The sequence below is a fragment of the Lactuca sativa genome, chromosome 1, assembly GCF_002870075.4.
Source record: "Lactuca sativa cultivar Salinas chromosome 1, Lsat_Salinas_v11, whole genome shotgun sequence".
Classification (NCBI taxonomy): domain Eukaryota; kingdom Viridiplantae; phylum Streptophyta; class Magnoliopsida; order Asterales; family Asteraceae; genus Lactuca; species Lactuca sativa.
The window spans coordinates 176,222,028-176,243,648 of NC_056623.2; the positions used below are offsets into that span (position 1 = coordinate 176,222,028).

Below are 21,621 nucleotides of genomic sequence, written 5' to 3' on the forward strand. Positions count from 1 at the left end.
ATTGTTGATTATAGAAGAGTGGTTGTGCAAGGAAGATAAGGGATTGGCTAAAGGAGCAGCAAGGGAGTCACATTCTGAGGATTGGGGACACAGAGAATACATCATCCAGGTAAGAATTCGAGTATACTTTGCTATGTTGATGTGTTTATGGAATTAGGGTTTGTGGAACCCTTTTGTGATTAGATTGAATGCTACCCTAGTCCCCCAAACGATTGTGACTCTGTATTGGGACCTTTGGAGGTCCAGAATGTCCCATGCCTGTACATTTCGGGAATTGATGAAGGTTTTGGATTGGAATCCTTATGCCTTAGGTCAATATGTATGTTATGAATCATGGGGTGTATCATGAGCACCAAAATGGGGACCTTACGTGATGGACCAGTCTAGGAAGGCCAGGCCTATGAATGGTCGGAGCAGTTCTGCCATTAGAAAGCAGTTGGAGCGGTTGCATGGCATGGACTCGCCGAGTCCGATGAACAGACTCGGCGAGTAGCTTGAAGAATAACTGGGACTCGTCGAGTTGTTCTTCAGACTCGGCGAGTTGAGTCGGGGTGGCCCCGCGATTCTTCCAGGAGGAACTCGTCGAGAAAAAGGGGATACTCGACGTGTAGAAAGGGTGTCTTAAGGAATCGGTGAGTTAAGGGCGAGTGGACTCAGAGTCGTTGAACTCGGCGAGTTAGATCGCGGGTTGAGTGAAGTTCTGAGTATGGGGACTCGGCGAGTCATAGGGTTGACTCGGCGAGTAGGGTCAGTCAGGGGTTGACTTTGACCTTGTCTTTGACCAAGGATTGACCAGTGGTTCCAGGGGTATTTTGGTAATTGTTGTTATTGTTTGAGTTAAGTGCATTGGTGACTGTCCAGAGGTGGAGATCGTATCAGTGATCGGAGCAGCTTGAGCTATCTGTTCAGTCGGCAGTTTTGAGGTGAGTTATCCTCACTATATCGCTAGGGTTTATGGCACCAATGCCAACCCTTTTATCGGATGGAAATCCGGGTAGTTGTCAGTTGTTATATGTTATGGGCCGGAAGGCAACACATGTTATGGGCCGGAAGGCATTACTATGTGGACCGGAAGGTCATGGCCTGGAAAGGCGTATGTATGCATTTAGTATGTTGACTGATTCATAGGGTAATGTTATGATAGTGACCGGCTAGACCGGTATCTTGTTAGAGTAATGCTATGATATGTAATCTGTTGATCGATTGTTGTCTATGAACTGCTATATGATTATTCGTTATGTTGTATATGCATTTTATGCTTATGGGCCGGAAGGCAATATATGTTATGGGCCGGAAGGCAATATGTCATGGGCCGGAAGGCAATATGTTATGGGCCGGAAGGCGATTATGTTGTGTGATGGACCGGAAGGTCGACGTGGGTAGGACCGGAAGGTTTACCCAGCAGGGACGGAAGTCCCCTGAGACACAGGGACCGGAAGGTCAGGGCTTGGAAAGGCGTATATGTGGTTGGTATTCTGGGGGTATCTCACTAAGCTTTCGGGCTTACAGTTGTGGTTTTATGTTTCAGGTTCTCAAGAGTCTGTGGCAAGGCAAATGCGTGATCGTACCGTTTCACGCGTTGGTGTTTTATGACATGAACCTGGGAAATTACTCTGCTTAATAATGTATTGAAAACCTTTTTACAACAATGTTAATAAAATGGGTGATTTTGAAAAGTTTTAATTGTTTTGAAATTTTGGATGTTACAAGGTTGATATGATATACAAAAACATAATAATTTCAACGATATTTTATAATCATGCCAAAATTAACCGGATTCTTATGACATAAAAATTTAAAAAAAATCATAATTATCTCTAATATATAAAAGTAACATTTTCGTAATTAATGTCAGTTCTCAATATAGTTAATTTTTGTTTTGTTAAAGGTACCTAATATCTTTTCATGTTTATTTGAAAAGTTTCAGAAAAAGTAGTTAACTAATTTCATGTAATTTGTGACAAAGAAAATCGAAATATATGAATACATACATTTGATATGGGAACAAAAAATAATCGAAAAAAATATAAAAGCGAAAGAAGGTACTGACCTTCTAACGCACAATAGCGAATGTTTATAGTAGAGAATGATGATGGAAGTTATAAGCAATATTAACGATGTTGTAGGAGAAGATTTGATGAAAAGAAACGATTGAAAATAAATGTAAGTCGCGGATTCAATGATGAATCGTATATGTATGTGATAATTTGAATATGATTTTTAGGTATTAATGATTTCCTAATAAAAAAAGATTTTATATTAATGGTTTACTAATATAGATGGATTTATATTAATGGTTGATATTAAGGTCTTGATTGAAATGATTTGTTAGTAATATGTTTTTAAATTGACCATATTAAAATTTTCATAACTAAAAATTCAAGATGTAAAATATGGAAAACTTTTATTGGAATTAAATATATTTCATTTCAATGAATGTAAGTTATTAATTGATGATTGAAAAACATTTATTGGAATTAAATACATTCCATATGGGGAAGATGATGTCAGCAATTTGATCTAAGGGTGAAACAATAAGATTGAAATACAATCAATGGTCCAGATTATTTAAGATGATGTAATAAGGTTTCTCTTTTAGTAATATTTAAGATTAATTTATAAAATATAATATGCATATATATTTCGTGCTTTTGATCAAATAGAATTTTCAAACAATTATAATTTTATGTTTAGGTAAATGTTTTTTATATTTATATAACATTATGTAACTTTTTTAAAATATCATTGGAAACAATTTGAAAAATCATGGGAGCTTCAAATGTATGTAGTGAAAGGAAAATGGTTCTTTTATAGTCCAAATAGATCAAACTCGGACCGATTCAACTAATATACCAAACTACATATATATCTTTTTTCTAGTGAAACCCGGTTTGTATATATTTCGTGCTTTTGAATCAAAGTGATTTTTCAAACAGTCATAATTTTAGGTTTAGGTAGATGCTTTTTTATATTTATATAAAATTATGTAACTTATTTATAATATTATTAAAAATAATTTGGAAAATCATGGGAGTTTCAAATGTTTGTTGTGAAAAGAAAATGATTCATTTATCGGTCCAAATTGATCCAGCTCCGGTTCAACTCAGTATACCCAACTACATAATTTTTTTTCCAACTGAAACACGATTTAAACCTAAAAAAATTCGATTCAAAACCATTTTGGAATTCTAAAAGTTAATTGTACACTTGGCAATATAGACAATCTCACCAAATAATACATTCAAAATTCTACAAAGGTAGGCATGAAGAAGTTCTTATGGTTTGATCCCTTTGAAACATTTCACAACCTTTTCTAATTATAGAAGATGAAACATTATCTTGTTTACTCTCACCATCGATGGGGGATGCAAACATTGTAATAAAACACAATTTTATTGTTTATAGAACATTATTTAACTTATTTATAATATTATTATAAAGAAATTGAAAAGTCATGGGAGTTTCAAATGAATGTGGTGAAAGAAAGTTAAAAAAAAAGATTTTAAATGAATGAGATTAAAAAAAAATCTAGCTTTATATAATAATTTACGCATTTAGCAATAATAAAAAGGAAACTCTACTTTTCTGGCCCAATAACGGTCCAGCCCATGTCGTATTTCAAAACGTAATCGTGTCACATTTTCTCTTTAATGGCGCCAATTCTTTCCCGCTCCCCGAAAACCTCCCCCTAAATTTTAACCCTAACTCCGTTTCTCGAGCAGATAATCTTCTTCTCCCCCAGTTGTCTCTCTAAAATCTCACAGTAGGTACAAAAAAAAGCTAACTTTGAAAATGTTCTATTCGCACAATCTACTTGCAAGAAAAGGTCCATTGGGCACGGTGTGGTGCGCCGCCCATCTCCAAAACAAGCTCAAGAAATCCAACTATATCACCGTCAATATCCCCTCTACTGTTGGTTCGTTCTTGATTTCAACTTTTCTTTCTGTTTAATCTGCAACTTATGTTATATTTTATGGTTGAAAGTTGCGTACTTTAGTATTTTATTTGGGTTTCTTTATCAGTTAGTGTTGCTGAACATTTTGTTTTCTTATTTCAATTGGATGTAACATCGTTCTCATTGTACTTAGGGTCTCTTAAGCTATGGCCTATTTTGTGTTTCAGTTATCTTTAGAAACATTTTTTTTATTTGCACGAAAAATCTCAAGGACGCACAGCTGTTATCTGGTTATGGGCTTTCTGCCTGTAAATTTATTTTTTGAAATATACGTACATAGGTAAATACAATAACTTTCTGTCAAGATCACATGAACTTCCATGCTCAGATGTTGAATCATTATATTATGGCTACTTTTTTTTTTCTTTTTCTTTCTGATGTATCAATCTAACATGTTTTTGTAGAGCAAATAATGAATCCACAAGTACCAATTGCATTAAGAATGTCTGGTCATCTCCTGCTTGGTGTTGTTCGGATATATTCAAAGAAAGTCGAGTATCTCCAGCATGACTATAATGTCCTACGTATAGACATAAGCAAGGTCTATGCAAATGCAGACATTAATCTGCCAGAAGATGCCAATCAAGCAAAATTTGATTCCATCACATTGCCTGATAGATTTGATCTCGACTTAATGGATGTTGATGACTATGATCCATTTGGGTATGAACTGCATATTTTCTTTAGAATGAAATCAGTGTCATTTTGATGATTTACGACATAGTTTGACTCTTTTTTTTTTAAAATAAATTTATAGGTCCCCCGACACCCACTTAAGGCGCCATGAAGATATTACACTCTCAGGTAAGATGTTATGTGAGCTTGCATACAATTTCTGAAAGTTTATGTCAAAATGTTTAGCTTATCCCCACAAAATGTTCCTTGTACCAATATCAGAAAATAGAGATCAAATTCCTTCAGGATATATTGTGATTTCATTTGGCGAGGTAAGTGTGATAGCTGTATTTTATTGTGACATTTATTTCTTTTTCATGAAAGCCTAACATCAGATACTAATGCTTTTGTAGGATGCCTCCAGCAATCCATCTCTCTCTGGGAATGATTCACAGTCAAGAGGGATGCCAGTTGTCGAAAGGTATGCTTATGATATAAATTACTTTCAATAAAAAAGCTATCATTTAGATTAATCAAACTACTTTTCAGTGCCAATGTGGTATGATTTTTTTTCATAGTATAGTTTTTGCATATTTAATGTTTGCAGTGCTATTCCTGAAACTCCACCTGTAAGAATTACTACTACTGGTTTTCAAGATCCTGGTCCTAGTCATCAAGGGCAAAGTAGTGACATGTTCAGCAATGAGAATGATACAGCTTCACCTGAAGTGATACGTGATGCTGCTGCTGATGCTATTCATAATAATGATTATTTTCATATGAGTCCGCCAAGTCATGTAAGTCTTCCAGACAGGGTGGAACCAGACCCAGAGTTGGTGAATGAGATAGAGATATCAAATCAAAGCGCTCTACCAACAATGGATGAAGCTGATGGACTCTTTGTGCCACCTCACCAAACTCCTCCGCTACATTCAACTTCAACTCATTCAGAATCAGTCAATCATAACTCCGACCCACCTGTCTTGTATGGTGAGTAGCCTTTTTAATTAATTATTTTATGTCAAAATGCTTATATTACTGGTAAATTTGATATAATAAAGTTATAGATGAATCCTAAGATAAGAGGTAACAAGGTTAGTTTGGAAAAATGTTTGAAACTTTTATGTTTTGAAATTCTTAGTGGTTAAACCACAAAGTTGCCCAATGTGTAGTGGTAATGTTTGTAGTTTGCTTTTAAAAAACTCTTTTTCCTGCTTAGAATACAAAAAACACAACATACATTCATCATTTTTTTTGATTTAGCTACTTCAATGTTCTTATACTTATTATCATAATAGTTAAGTGGCTAAATCAATAAAAGTAATAGTTCAATAGCTAAATTTATAAAATAGTGAAAGCGTGTTGTGCTTTTCTCATGTATTTAGCCACACATAAACTTAAACTCAAATAACTTCCTTTTGGTACATTGTCCTAAAATGGTTTTTCTAAATAGCCTGGGAAAAGTGGCTGAATGAATAAAATGATGAAACTTGAAAGTGCAATTGTTTCTCTGTTTTTTTTTTTGTACATAAATATGCAAGACCTGACTTATAAGTGTGTGCAGAGGTAGCACCAACTCCACCAGTTGAGCCTGAGCCTGAGCCTGAGCTAGCTCTTGTAGCCAAACAGCCAAGAGCAAAACGGAGAAAGATAAAATATGATGAAGCTATAGTCTTAACTAATGAGTATGGAATCTTATCTATCTACATTTCATGTAAAAACATTAATATATTTATGGTGTTTGTGAGGACTGATGAGATGGTTTTTATGGTTAATTTAGGTTCATGGAAAAATCTTTAAAAGATCACAGCAACTTGTTACGGAAGAGAAAAGGAGTCGCCTGTTCTTCTTTGGATGTTGGGAGGGTAAACAATATCCGTAAAAAGGAAAAAGTCTTGTTTGAACCTGTATTTACTGGTTAGTAGTGATTTATTTATTTTAATTAAAAGAAATATTATTTAATAAAACATGCATGCATGGTGCAGGACTGTCTGATAATCTTTGTAAACTTTTTGATGGTGGCTACATGTCATCAAGAGCTCATGAGATTCGCATCGAAGAAGAAGCTGAGATGGAAATCGAACATGAACATCAACCTGAGAATGTGGGCTCAAGAGCTCATCAGATTCACATTGAAGAAGAAGCTGAGATGGAAATCGAACATCAACGTGAGAATGTGGGCCCTGGCCCCAATGATGTCAATATGATACCAACATATTCTCCGGATCATAATAATAATACATCATTCTCTTCTCCACCTCCAATGGACGAATATACCCCTGCCATGACCAATACCACTGATGTAGGAGGGTCCAGATCATATCCTTTTCAGACAACAATAGGGTCCACACCAGACCCCACATCATCTACTGGATCTTTTCTATCTGACGTGGAAACGCCTGCCACATTCTTCCAAGATCATCATGGCTTTGACAACACTGGAGCTCTATCTGATATTCCTGAGCTTGATGATGCTGATGCTGGAGTAAGTCAAATTTAATCTTTCAAATACCATCAATTCAATTGTTTTTTTTTTTAAAAAAAATTTGGGTTAATATAGCAATGCATCTTCTTTGATGTTTTTATAACAGTGTTCTACTTATATTTCTACATATTACAGTATTGTACTAGAAAAATTCAGAGTAATTATACCAATCTCATCGCAATACAAAGCAAACTTCACTGCTATAACTGGACTGATTTTTCAATTTATAACAAAAAAGTGAAAGAATGCTTTTTTGGCTACTTCTTTTAAAGTACTATGCTTGAATAAGGTTACTTGGTTGAGTATTTGAAACTCACTACTACTGCATTTCTGTTTCAGGAGCTGGCTTTTATTGAAGAGGATGGTGGTTCACCAATGAGTAAGTGGAGTTTTTAGCATTGCATTGTTTATATTTTATTTTCAACTGCAATTTCTTTAGGGTAAAAGAGTACATTTTTGACTTATGAGAATCAATTGAGTTGTTTTAAAATGAAAAAGGAGAAGAGATTGTTTTCTTTTATTCAGGAGAAATTGTAACTGTGTGCTTACCACCAATATATGTGCGATATACCAGAAAATTTACCTTCATATGGAAAGGACTATGTGAGAAAATCTTTAGTCTAAAATAGGTGATTAAAAAAACTAATGAAATGCTATAGGCATTTGTCATCAGAGGAGTTATTTTTTTTTATCTAAATTGACATGATTTTGTTTGTGGTTTGAAGATCAGCTTCTTTGCAACCAACATCACTTGTATTTGTACATACATTGTTAGTATTTTCTTGAAGGCTAAATTCAAGATATAGCAATGTGCTTTCACCCAACAGACTTTCATTTTTTTTTCTTATCATAAAAAAATCCAACAAATTATAGCATTGTGATTTTAGCTTTTTTCTTTTTCATACTATTATACTTTGAATTTTTTTATTTTCGAGTTAAAGCAGTAAAAATTGATCTATATATGGATGTCATTGCTATAATTGGGTAGGTTATTCAAATTACAATGCTTTAGTGTAATAGGAAGAAAAAGTAAAAATTAAAGATTCTATAACGTACAATTAATGGAAGTACATTGCTATTTTCTTTGTTTGACTTGAAATTCAGCATACCACATGTTTCTATGATGGTTGTGAATTGTAATAACATATATATATATATATATATATATATATATATATATATATATATATATATATTATGTCTCACTCACCATGATTTACAGGTTTAAGGGGTACCCCTCAATCAGATTATTCATCTGCTAGACAAAGATCACCACCAGAAATTGGTTCATTGCAAGCAAGAACTAGGTAATTAATGTTCTTGAACGTAAATAAATTTATACTGTTTAAGTTTTTATTTATTTAATTAATTTGGTGATGGTGGTTCAGAGCTGTGGCACAATATATAAAGGAAAAGTCATCAGCCACCCCTTCTTCTTCTACACTACAGAATGCAGGATCTGTTAGTTTGAACACCATTCTTGAAGGAAAAAGAAGAAAAGTATGTGCTCGAATGTTTTATGAGACACTGGTAAGTTTCTTTTTTTTTTTTTTTAAAATTATATATTTGTTGACTTTGAAAATCGGATGACTTTTTGAAGCATTGTGTTTAGTGTTTATAAGTTCATTCTAAACTAAATCGTTTTATAAGGAAGGAATAACACAAGAAATAGCCATGTGCTTTCATTTGTTTGTGTGTTATCGCATTTTACTTTCATTTATCTACTTTTTATTCTTTTTCAACAAGACACTCTTTGAAGATTCTACAAAAATATAGCATTATACTTTTACATTTTTCTTTTCCTTATTAAGACATACTTTGGAAAATGTAGCATATAGTTGCAGTAGAATTACTTTGTAGTTGGACCACATTGCTGTTATCATGATAGTTTTTCAAAGTACAATAGTGTAATAAGAATAAATAAAAGTAGGATGTAGGTGATATCATTCTGAAGGTGACCTCTAAGCTTGATAAAATTCAAACTTTCTTGTTTGATTGTTTTGGTATTTTTAAACCATGAATGATTCAGGTCTTGAAGAGCTGTGATCTTGTTGAAGTAAAGCAAGATGAACCATATGGTGATATCATTCTGAAGGTCACCTCTAAGCTTGCAAAGCATCAGTTCTCCAACTAAATAAGCTCCAAGGCTATGGGTGCATATATTGGTAAGATATTTGTATTCTACAGTTGAATTTAAAGTTGTTGAATGGAACAAATAGCAATATACTTTGAATTTTTTTTTTTAATCATTTCTTATTAAAACCATATTAATGAATTTGATTTCTTTTTATTTTTTACAATTTTCCAAAAACCAACATCTTGTTGTGTTTTGATATTGCAGTTGATTTGAATGCTGCATGATCATACATCTGTGTAAAGTTTGGATGGATGATTACTGGAGGAAGCCTGATATGATCAAGTTAAGTTATTGTCTTCTACAGTTTGCTCAATAATTCTGTTGTTCTTCCTCCATTTTGGTTTTTACGTTTTGTTGAAGTCTTTGGAAGCAATTTAATTTATTTTTTGGTGTAGGGTATTTGGGTTTTTAGCTGAACTTAAGTTGCCGGATAACTACCTAATGTTTAACTTTATTTGTAAATTTTATGAATGATAAATTATCAAGGTTTTGTGGGATTTTGAAGCTTTGTTTCATAGGATACTTTCCCTGTTACTGGAATAATGCCTAGATGAGATTGTTTCGTTGTTTAGTAAATACTAACTTAAGATTATGAAACTAAAATTTAACATTGATATTGGTTTATGGCATGATACTAACTTAAGATTATGACACCAAAATGGAAATTTTTCCGGAAGATAGACATCCTTTCATCCATTTTCTCCATTTGTCCCCAAAGATCATTTGATCAAGAATCGAATCTAAATAACTCCAATTAAAAGCGTCAAATGCTTTCTCAAAATCAACTTTAAAAATAAGAACTTGATTTTTAACTTTCTTCGCCCAAGAGTAAAGTTCATTATAACAAGGGGGCCATCGAGTATGCTTCTACCTTCCACGTAAGTCGATTGCTCTAAACTAATGGCATTACTCAAAACCTTCCTAAGTCTCAAGGCAAGAAGTTTGGAAAGAATTTTATACATGCAACCAATAAGATTTACTGGTCTATAATTATTTAAAACTAGAGGATCCGACTTCTTCGGAATTAAAGAGATAAAAGAAGCATTACAACCATTACTTTTCAATCCCGTGTCTTCGAAATCTTTCAAATATCTAAAATATCATCTTTTAAAAGATCCCAAAACTCCTTCAAGAACTTGAAAGTAAGGCCATCTAGGCCCGGTGCTTTATCATTGCCACAACTCCAAACTGCATTCTTGACTTCGTCTAGCGAAAAAGAAGCCTCCAACATAACCTTTTTATTTTTTTTTTTATTTTTTGTGTTTTTTAGAAGAAAATGATGACATTGTATTTAATATGATTTTCACACATTTTAGGCCTGAATTCCACAGCCTGAATTTTGACAAATGGTTTTTCATCTCTAGCATTGAGCATTTAAGCAACAACATGAAGCGAAGAAGAAACTTCCACTATGAAGGGGAATTCAGAAGTCAAAAGCAGGGGCAAAATTGTCAACAAGGGCTTTCCAAAAGTCCCGATAGCAAACTCCAACAATATCTTCAATATTCACTGCCTCCCAATATCAAGGGTAAATCCGTCAAAAACTAAAAAACACTAAAAAATTCAACATTTTTATTTAATACAAGATTGTAGTTCCAAAAAAAATGTAAACTAACAGAAACAACTTTAAGCAAAACATGTCGAAAATGTCATATAGTACTCTCAGAAAATTGGATTTTTAGTAGTTTTCCAAAAATGAAAATTACCAATACAACTTGAAAAAATCTCTCCAAAAAATAACTTTTGACTTTAAGAAAATTGGATTTTCAGCATATTTCCCCATAAAAGGAAAATTGGCAATAAAATCAATTATCGTGGTCATCAATCCCATGGTGCTGCTTTGGGTACCTATAAGTAGGTTGCTATAAGTGGTGTTACAGTCTTACATGGTTGCCATTATTGGCTTTGGTGATGTTTTTTTTAGCTTAGTATGTACATTTTTTGGTTTCTTAGTTGTTTGTTTGTTTTTTTGTGACTTTTATAAACTATGTAATTAAACGAGTAGTAGTGTTTGTATTATAATTTTTAATTAAACTTGTATCGTAGAGAGTGTTTTTAGACACTATTAATTGTATTGTGTTGAGTGTTTAAGTGCAAATTTGAGAAGTTTTTAGAACGTTAATGTTATTTGTATGTATTTGATGATGTTATAGCAAACTAATGCCAAAAGAACATATTAGTGTTTGCATTATAATTTCTAATTAAAATTTTAAATATTTTAAAAATTATGAATAATATTTTAATTTCTATTTAAAATTCTAAAGATATTTTTTTTAAGGAAAACAACTTCGACCCTAAAAACCCACACAATTAAAAATTTATGGTTACTTTCACTATCTTTCAAAACCATTGTAAATATGCTAAATATAATCAATAAAATTAGTTATTTTTTTTTTTTTATTATTTTTCAAATATAGCTCAATTTAGTTTTGTATCATCATATTTTATAAAACAAATATAGAATAGAAATATAAACATTCAATACTATTCCATCTAATTTAGCAAATAAAATATGAATAATGAGGTAGTTCTTCATATTTATTTGAATATGTAATCATTTATTTGATTAAAAGAATAAGTGAAACTGATTAAAAAAATATTAAAATCAATATCATTGTTACTCAAATGTTTTTTAAATAAGTCTTTATAACTATTAAAGAAAAGATAAATTGTATCCTTGCACTTGAAAGCTACATCTCAAACCGTAAACCCTATGTTTTAAACTCTAACCCGTAAACCTTAGTTTCTAAAACCTAAACCTTAAACCCTAATCCTCAAAACAAAACATTTTATGCAATAATATAATGATGACCACACCTAAGGTCGTAACAAATCAAACAAACACGAATGATGGTTGTTTTATATTCGTTTGTTTACTAAATAAACAAACTTTCCGTCGAACGGTTCACGAAAAATTCGTTGAACGTTCAGTTCGTTTACAGCCCTAATCGCATTTACAACTAATTTCTGAAAGAAATTATTCGTACATGTCGCTTGGCGTTGTTGGGTTAATCGGTTTGTTTAACGGGTTAACGGGCGAGCGGGTCATGGATCACGTGTCATTGGTTAGATTTGGATCAACAGAAAACCTAATCTTTAGTTGACCAAGTTTGGAGAAAATAACATGGATTAGTAGCCACCTGATTAGTCTCACATGTGTTGCTATCTTTTAGCTTTTTCTGTTATTTCGTATATGTTAAATAGGTGCAACATTTTCTCTTTTGTAGTATCATATAATAAGAAAACTAGAAAGTTTCTCCATCTCCTTATATATGTTGCAACTTTAATTTCATATACATATGTGAGTGTTGTATGGAGCGGGGACCTTAACCAACATTTGGTATAATAGCCCTAAGATCATGGGATCATCTAAAGAGGTTCTATGTGAACCATAGAGTCCAGTAAAAGTCAAAGCTCCGAGTGAAGTCGAACAAAGTTATGTGTGAGCCGAGTTCAAAACAAGAAAATCTATGTGATTAGAATTATCTATGTGATCAAGTTTTAGAGATTAATCTGTGTGAGTTGAAAGAAAGGGTTGTGTATGATGGGTTATGAGCATTACATCATTCCTATGGTGTACATGCAACCCTAATTGCTTTGATCTAGGTTTTTCTACTATGAACACTACAACAATGAATACCAAAGCAATGATCCTATGAACTAGCATATAACAATCAAATTGACATATAAAATAGGGTTTAGATCATACCTTTCTTGTTATGTAGTAATAACAAGTTCTCCTTGAATATCCTTGATCTTTGAAAGCTTAGTGCCTCAAATGTTGCACCTTTAATGGAGTCACAAACACCACTAGAAACAAGATGACTTAGGAGAAGGGAGGAAATCGGCTAGGGAAACACCAGGAAGCATAAGCATAGGGCCGAATCCCTTATGTTAGGGGGTCTATTTATACTTGTGGCTGCTAGGGTTTTCAGGTGGAAACCCTAATATGACTGCTTAAGCCTTAAGCAACCCATGGACTCCCTCTAGAATATCCCTTGGACGAATTCCTTATGGGCTTCCCATAGAATTTGTCCAACCTATATTTCAAGGTGACCCATCAGCCCAATCGCAATTATCTTATAATTACAGTTCCAGTCCCCTAAGTTTAATTAATCTCTTTTGACCACAAAATTAATTCTTGATCAATATTAATTAAACAATATGATTTCTCTTTTAATATATTATTCATATAATATATTAATAAATCATAATTAATCATCTTTCTCCATAATTCATCATATCAGTTGCTATGGTGAAGGCAACCCAAAAGGACCATGCTCATAATCGAGTCAAGTACATACCAAAATAGTTATGGGCTTAAACACCTAATCCAACAGTGTATTGAATCCAAGTTATGGATGAACCAAGGAGATAAGTAACTTGTGTGGAGAAGCAAGTCAACGTGAGAAGAAAATAACTCTGTGTGATCAAATAACGAGAACTTTATGCACGTGCAAGTGTAAGATCCATAAAATTCTTGAAAAATTTAAACTTTTTAAAACAACCCAAAAATCATCATTGTTTACAAATTGTTTTCAAAACAAGTCCAATATCAGAGTAATCCCAAAACCATGAAACAAAACATGAGGAGGTGCACGATCACGCCTTCGCCTTCCTGCGATCCTCTAAGGTACCTGAAACATAATCCAAAACAGTAAGCCCAAAGCTTAGCGAGTTCCCCCCAAAATACCAATACACAAACAAATAACACAAATATAATAACAACATGCAATGTGGGTCCACAAACTAACATACTGGATTACCTCTGAGCCCACATCATAATTCTGGCTTGCCCTTGGCCCACAACTTATGTCTAGCTTGCTCCTCGGCCTAATCAATCATTGGACTGAATACCACTAAGCCCTCAGTACGAGTCTGGCATGCCTTTCCCGACCCTCAAATCGTATTAGGAATGCTCAGGAGCCCTCAGAATAAGTCTGGCATGCCCTCCCTTGCCCTCAGCTCATATCTGGTATGCTCCAGGGTTTTTTTGGCTACAATACGGAGTAGTACAACCTCAACCCAACCCATACAATATGTCGATATATAACAAATAATATCATATACAGATAAACAGACAATATCACAGGTAGTACTACAAACCTACCAAACTAGCATATCAAAAATAACATGCATATCTATTCCATACTAAACATATCAACAATATCAGGTTATCAAACCAATGGGCCGACCTTGATGCCTTCGACCCGAAAGTATAGTGAGGAAAACTCACCTCATAAGTAGCACATAACTGATAAGGCCCGACTCTGAAACTCAGATCTTAACTTAAATGCCTACAACCACCAAGTGACCAATTCCATCAAAATCCCACCAATACCCAAAATACCCTTAAAAGTCAAATCCGGTCAAACTTGGTCAAACTCAAAGTCAATCAGTCAGAGTCTATAAACCCCACTAAGTCAACCCAATTGAGTTAACTCGAAAATGGCCGATCTATGCGAGTACGCGGGGCGTACTTTGGAGGTACGCACAACGTACACAAGGCTTCGCAGAAACCACCATCGGGGTGGCTGACCGGGTGTGCGGGGCGTACGCCAGTCTATGTGGGGCGTACTCTAGTAGATCCATTTCCTTCATTAAGTGCTTAATGGCTTTAGCACTTGAGCTCATACTTCATATCCATGGTCCAGAGGCATACTAGGGTCATAAAGTTCCCAAATTTATGACTTTCCATGTCCAAAAAGTCCTTAATGCAAGGTATTAATCCATTAAGACCTTCTACAAGAAGCATGGAGCCAAACTAGCTTAAGGGACCTCATTTTTATGGCTTAGAACCCTTTCTAGGGTCTGAAAGGACAGCCCAAAACGTCTAAAACCAAACATGCATAGAAATGTGACTTTTGAGACAAAAAGAACATCATAAAGCTACCAAGATGAAATCCAAGCAAACAAAGCATCAAGGTGGAAACTTTTTACTTTCTAGAGCTTCCCAAGAAGGTGATGATCAAAGATCCACAAGCTTGCTTCAACTTCTAATCTCCTTGATGCAACTCCTTCTTCCTTAAGCCCACAAAGAACACACTCTTAGCTCAAAAAACTCTCTTATGAGGGTTAGGGTTTTCCAAAAACGACTCAAGGTCTTAGAGGCTTAAAACATGGGAGTAAATGGTCCATAAAGATGCTTAAATACTCCAAAAACCCTAAAAATTAGGGTTTCACTCGGACATAAGTACGCCCAACGTACATATGTGTACGCTACGCGTACCCACATGTACGCGTAGCGTACACCTCCTGCCCCAAAATTACCATTTTGCCACTAGGGCTTCTTAGGGATACATCCTTACAATCCAAGGACCAAAATGAGATAATTTAAAACCAAAGGAAGGATTTGAAAATACCTGAAAACTTGGGTGTTATAACTCTCCCCCACTTGAACTAGACTTCATCCTCGAAGTCCGCCGCAGAGAACAAATCTAGATAATGCTCCCGCATCTCAGCCTCCGGCTGCCAGGTCCACTCGGAGCCCCTCTGATGCTGCCATCGTACCTTTACTAAAGGTACTTCCTTGCTACGCGAAACCTTTACTTTCCTCTCCAGAATAGCTACTGGTCTCTTAACATAGTTTAGGTGCTCATCAACCTGAATATCATCCAAAGACACCACTGCATCCTCATCTAATACGCACTTTCGCAGATGCAAAACATGGAAAGTGTTATGAATCTGACTGAGCTCCTCAGGAAGATCTAATCTGTAGGCGACCTTGTCAACCCTGACAATAATCCGGAATGGCCCAATATATCGGGGGAGCCAATTTCCCCCTCTTCCTGAAGCAAATCACACCATTCCAAGGTGAGAACTTTAGTAACACCGTGTCGCTAACCTGAAATTCCAACTCGGATCGACGCCGGTCGGCATAACTCTTCTGCCGACTCTAAGCAGTCTACAATCTCTTCCTGATCTGCTGAATCATTCCGTAGTCTGAAGGACCACCTCGGTCCGCCCCATAACCCTGTGGCCAACCTCGCCCTAGCAAACCGAGGTATGACATCTCCGCCCATACAAGAGCTCGAAAGGCGGAGCACCATTGCTGGAGTGAAAACTATTGTTGTAGGAGAACTCTGCAAGAGGTAGGTAAGAGTCCCAACTCCCACGGAAATCAATGACACAGGACCGCAACATATCCTCAAGGGTTTGTATCGTCTGCTCACTCTGGCCGTCGGTCTACGGATGATAAGCTGTGCTGAAGTGCAACCTCATGCCCCGTTCCTCATGGAACTTCTGCCAAAAACGGGAGGTGAACCGAACATCACGGTCTGACACAATGGAGACTGAAACCGCATGGCGAGCAACGATCTCGCGAATATACACATTAGCCAACTTATCGGCCGAAGAACTCTCCCAGATCGCCATGAAGTGGGCACTCTTGATCAATCGATCCATGATGAACCAAATAACATCAAAACCCTTTGACGTCTTCGACAACTTGGTGATGAAATCCATCGAAATCTGGTCCCATTTCCACATGGGAACCTCCAAAGGCTCCAACTTGCCATGTGGCCTCTGATGCTCGACCTTGACCATCCTAGAGGTCAAACACCTCTCCCTCTTCATACATAGCCACCAATAACTCAATCTCAGATCCCGATACATCTTGGTGGCCCTCAGAATGATAGAAAAATGAGACTTATGAGCCTCCTCCAACACAATCTGTCTAACCCCAGCAGACATAGGAACCCATACCTGACCACAACGGGTCAACAATACACGAATATCCAACACAAATCTGGAGATCGTGATCCTCTCTATCTTCCCGTTCGCTTCCGAGACACCCTTGGCCTGAGCCTCCCTAATCTATCCCGAAAGTGGAGAATCCACTGATATCCTCATACACGATACCCCATCTGTAGACTTAGCCGACTTGCAGCTCAAAGCATCCGCTACCACATTCTCTTTTCCCGGATGGTAAAGGATCTCTCATTCTTTATCCTTGACTATGTACAGCCACCAGCGCTGCCTCATGTTCAGCTTCGACTGATCCATAATATGCCTTAAACTCTTGTGATCCGTGTAAATAGTATAGCGGACCTTATAAAGATAATGCCTCCAAATCTTGAGGGCAAAAACCACTGCCCCCAACTCCAGATCATGCGTGGGATGCCTCCTCTCGTGCAGCTTTAGCTGTCGCGATGCATATGCTATCACCCATCCTCTCTGCATGAGGGCTGCCCCCAAACTAGTGATATAAGCATCACAGAATACAACGAAATCCTTAATTCCCTCTAGGAGGGTCAAAACCGAGGCCTCACATAATCTCTGCTGAAGGGTCTAAAATGCTAACTGTTGCGCAGGACCCCACCGGAAATCCACCCCTTCCTCGTCAGACGAGTGAAGGGTACTATAATCTTGGAGAAATCCTGAATGAATCTCCAATAGTACCCTGTCAACCCCAAGAAACTATTGATATCCGAGGGAGATTTTGGAACCTCCCACTGCATCACCGCCTTGATCTTGGCCGGATCGACCAATATCCCGTCCTGGTTAACGAGGTGTCCAAGGAATTGAACCTCTCGTAACCAAAACTCGTACTTAGAGAACTTAGCATGAAGCCGTTCTCGCCTCAAAACTCCCAGAAGCTCGCGAAGATGCTCCTCATGCTGCTCTCTGGTCTTGGAATATACAAAGATATTATCAATAAATACAATAATTGAACGATTGAGCATCAACCTGCATACCCGATTCATCAAATCTATAAATTCCGAAAGCGCATTGGTGAGCCCGAATGGCATCACCATGAACTCGTAACACCCATAAAGAATCCGGAATGCGGTCTTCTCCACCTCCTCCTCTATCATCCTGATCTGATGGTACACACACCTCAGATATATCTTGGAGAACCAAGAAGCACCCTGCAATTGATCAAAGAACTCATCAATCCGCGGAAGGAGATAACGGTTCTTCACCATTAGCTTGTTTAACTAATCAATATACATCCATTGTGAACCATCATTCTTCTTGACGAATAAAATCGGTGCTCCCCATGGAGAAGTACTCGGTCTGATGAACTGTTTGCCTAGGAGCTCCAGCAGTTGAGATGACAACTCCTACATCTCAGGTTGTGCCAAGCGGTACGACGCCTTGGCAATTAGGGCCACGCCTGGCACAAGGTCAATCCTGAACTCGACCTGCCTCTCAGGAGGCACACCGGTTAACTCCTCGAGATACATCGACAAACTCCCTGAAAACCGGGACCTCTAAAATTGAGACCTGATCCTCAACATGCGTATCCAACACATAAGCTAAATAACCCGCACACCCTGAATATATTGCCGAGCTCTGGCTGCAGAACAAAAACCTGAACCCATCCTGGTGCCCTCTCTATAGATAACCTATTCTCCTCCACTTGGGGTTCGAACTACCACAAGTTGGACCTCATAATCAATCATAGCACGAAAACGACTCATCCAATCCAAACCCAAAATCACACAGACATCCCCCATGGGGATAGGGATCAAATCGATTGGATAATGCACCCTAAGAAATATAACCCTGATATACTGATGATACTGAAACCCCATGTTCGTTGGTGATAGATACTCGCAACGGACACTCTAGCTCCCCAATGGGCATATTAAACTCCCTATTGAATGATCGAGACATGAAGGACTGATGCGCACCTGAGTCAAACAACACTTAAGCAACCAAAGAGTTCACTAGGAACATACCTAACAGAGGTACAAACATAAGCATAACACAAAACATAATCAACATAATAAGGGATAGAAACATACCATTCACAACATCTGGAGATGCTCTAGCCTCCTCTGCAGTAAGCTGGAAAGCGCGACCTCGAGCCCTCGGGGGCTCCACCCTGCCATGACTCCCATCAGTGATCCTTAAAGTAGCCGGCGTTGGAGCCTACGCCGGCCTAGCAAAAAGCGATGGGCAGTTGGTCTTCACATGTCCAACCTGGTCGCAATGATAACAAATCCTGGATCTGAGTGCTAGGGCCAGCTAGCAGAAATTCCTCGCCATATGGCTCTGCCGGCCACAATTGTGGCACCCAAATGATGATTGACAAGCACCCTCATGCACCTTGCCGCGCTTCTCACAAGTTCAGACCTTCCAACCCCTAGATCTGACATTAGTGGTCTTAAACTGCTTTGGTGTAGGCTGCAACTGCACCAGGGCCGACCTCTGCTCATTCGTCTACAAATCAATCTCAATCTCATGCCGCCTGGTGGCTTCCTGCATCTCCAACAATGTACCATAATTCCGAGTAGAAACAAAATGTCTGATCTCCGTCTTGAGCATGCTAAAATAACGGGTCAACTGAGCCTATTGAGATGCAACAAACTTGGGACAAAACATAACCCTCTCCGTGAACATCTTGGTGATTTCAGTCACTGTCTCAGAACCCTGTCTTAAATCCAGGTACTCTTGAGCCAACCTCTCTCGCTCCACCAGCGGCACATAATGAGAGCGGAACATCTCAGAGAACTGCTCCCAAGACACAACAACTCTCTACTCAGCAGAATATGAACTACTAGCAAGCCTCCACCAATCCTTTGCTCCGGTCTTGAGAAGGTTCAAAGTGCACCTGACCTTCTAGTCAGATGGACAAGAGCAAGTGAAGAAACATCCCTCCACATCAGGTAGCCACCTCATGGCGATGACCGAGTCTTGCACCCCATCGAAAGCCGGGGGCTTCATAATGTCGAAGTCCCGATACTGAAAAATCCGACCCGAACCAACCCCTACAGCCGTAACGGATGCAACAACAGCAGCCTCAAACAAAGTAGCATAGCGCTCATCAAAGTACTCAATCATGGCAGTCCTTATATACCCAAACATCTTTGGCAACTGAGCTCGGAAACGATCAACAACATCCTCTTGTAGGATCTCTCTAATCCTGTCATCCAACGCAGCTGACTCACCCTGACGGCCAGCTCCTGATCCTGAACCGGGCCCAACCTCAACTCGACGCGTAGTCACCATACTAAAAAAATAAACCATGAGCATATCAGCTAACACACATATCATAATGAGGAACCAACTCCCATCAAAGCCTTAGGGTATGTGACTTCCTTCTTACACGTACAAGTCCTGTGTTTTCAGTAGTACGGACCCATAATACCTTCCACACCTACCAATATTTGTCTCAGAGGATCATCACAACACCCTAACAATACTCTCTAGCATAATCATACTCTCAATCCCCACACCCTAGAGGAAGGCTATATATATATATATATATGTGTGTGTGTGTGTGTGTGTGTGTACACCAAACTGGCCGGCTGACCCCACACCACTCATCCATGAAACTTCCACCAACCCTGCAGTACCCGTGTATGCTAGCCATACATAACACTGGATCCTATAGACAGTCGGATATCTTATCCTACCCTAACCCCTTCATCAAACAAGAATAGGAAATAAAGCAAGACCAAACATTCTCAGGCTATAAAATCTTGGTTATGCATGACCATGATGCATACACTAAGAAACTATAGTAACGATGTCAATTCCATTAGAGAAGAACCCTACGCTATCAGACATCATATAATCTGGCAATTCTATCATGCAAGATGGAATTTCACCGCGAACCCTTTTGTAACTTGACCTGTTGAGTTTTAATGCATGTTTTGGAAAATATATAGTTTAAATATAATTGCAACAAGATGTGAAATGGTATCTTATTTCCCGTTGTGGGAAATCTCTAACAAATCACAAACACAAACTGTAATCTAGTTAATATGTCTGAAAAATTGAAATTCCGTATTAAGCGTTTGTGAGCGAAGAAAAAACACTCTAGTCTCGTAGTTTATGTTTAGCTAAGTTCGAAAATATAAAGAAGGTCCAAAATGGAGTTCATATGCAAAACATCCGACTGTTTTAAGAAAACAAACCGGTATAACACTGATTTTACCTGATCTGCATAAAGCGTTTTAATCCGTTTAGGCACTTGTACAACTCAGATGGAAATTCCGAGAGCGTTTTGGGACTTAGACTACAGTCTAATATTTGATTTCATACTCGAAATATTTTTAGTAAAAATATTTGTAAAAGTCGAAAACTCAGACGTTTCAGACAAATTAGACGTGAAACTTTAAACGTAATATACCGGAGTTCTACAGATCGAAAAATTTATCCGTTCAGGTTTTTGAAAACCTCGAATTAAATTCTATCATTCGCCGCCTTTGGAAAAATTATTTGACGACGGGATTAGACGTGCGAATTGAAAACCATTTTTGTGACATTTCAATGCCACAAGTGAACCACCCATTTTAATATATTAAACTAATTTTGGAGGACTTTAAAATGCCCAACCATGCATCCCACATATATATATATATATATATATATATATATATATATATATATATATATATTATATTATATATCTCCATTCCTCTCCACCTTGGACTTTTGTTGAAGTATTAGGGAGAAAGTCCAACAAATTGCTTT

General features: G+C 37.1%; 1 protein-coding gene across 2 annotated transcripts; it reads left to right on the top strand.

Moving 5' to 3' along the window:
- Positions 1-3,543: 3,543 nt before the first annotated feature.
- On the top strand, positions 3,544-9,696 carry LOC111900131 (sister chromatid cohesion 1 protein 3). Of its 2 annotated transcripts, XR_006183681.2 has the most exons (15): positions 3,544-3,916; positions 4,360-4,618; positions 4,713-4,759; positions 4,853-4,902; positions 4,984-5,051; positions 5,178-5,560; positions 6,135-6,255; positions 6,351-6,487; positions 6,556-7,055; positions 7,395-7,434; positions 8,278-8,362; positions 8,444-8,585; positions 9,085-9,220; positions 9,397-9,474; positions 9,588-9,696. XR_006183681.2 is itself a non-coding variant. In XM_023896001.3 (14 exons), the coding sequence occupies exons 1-13, from the start codon at positions 3,793-3,795 to the stop codon at positions 9,187-9,189; spliced, it is 2,061 nt and encodes a 686-aa protein (XP_023751769.1). In that variant the 5' UTR covers positions 3,544-3,792; the 3' UTR covers positions 9,190-9,220; positions 9,397-9,696. The 2 variants fall into 2 exon arrangements, 1 of the variants encoding a protein (XP_023751769.1); XM_023896001.3 differs by having other exon boundaries at positions 9,397-9,696.
- Positions 9,697-21,621: the final 11,925 nt, after the last annotated feature.

What these genes read in the sequence shown, in the direction of transcription:
- LOC111900131 (XM_023896001.3), top strand. Translation starts at nt 3,793, where the DNA reads ATGTTCTATTCGCACAATCTACTTGCAAGAAAAGGTCCATTGGGCACG. An exon ending in TTGTGATTTCATTTGGCGAG is followed by an intron (nt 4,903 to 4,983) that starts GTAAGTGTGATA and finishes ATGCTTTTGTAG; the next exon opens with GATGCCTCCAGCAATCCATC. An exon ending in CGACCCACCTGTCTTGTATG is followed by an intron (nt 5,561 to 6,134) that starts GTGAGTAGCCTT and finishes AAGTGTGTGCAG; the next exon opens with AGGTAGCACCAACTCCACCA.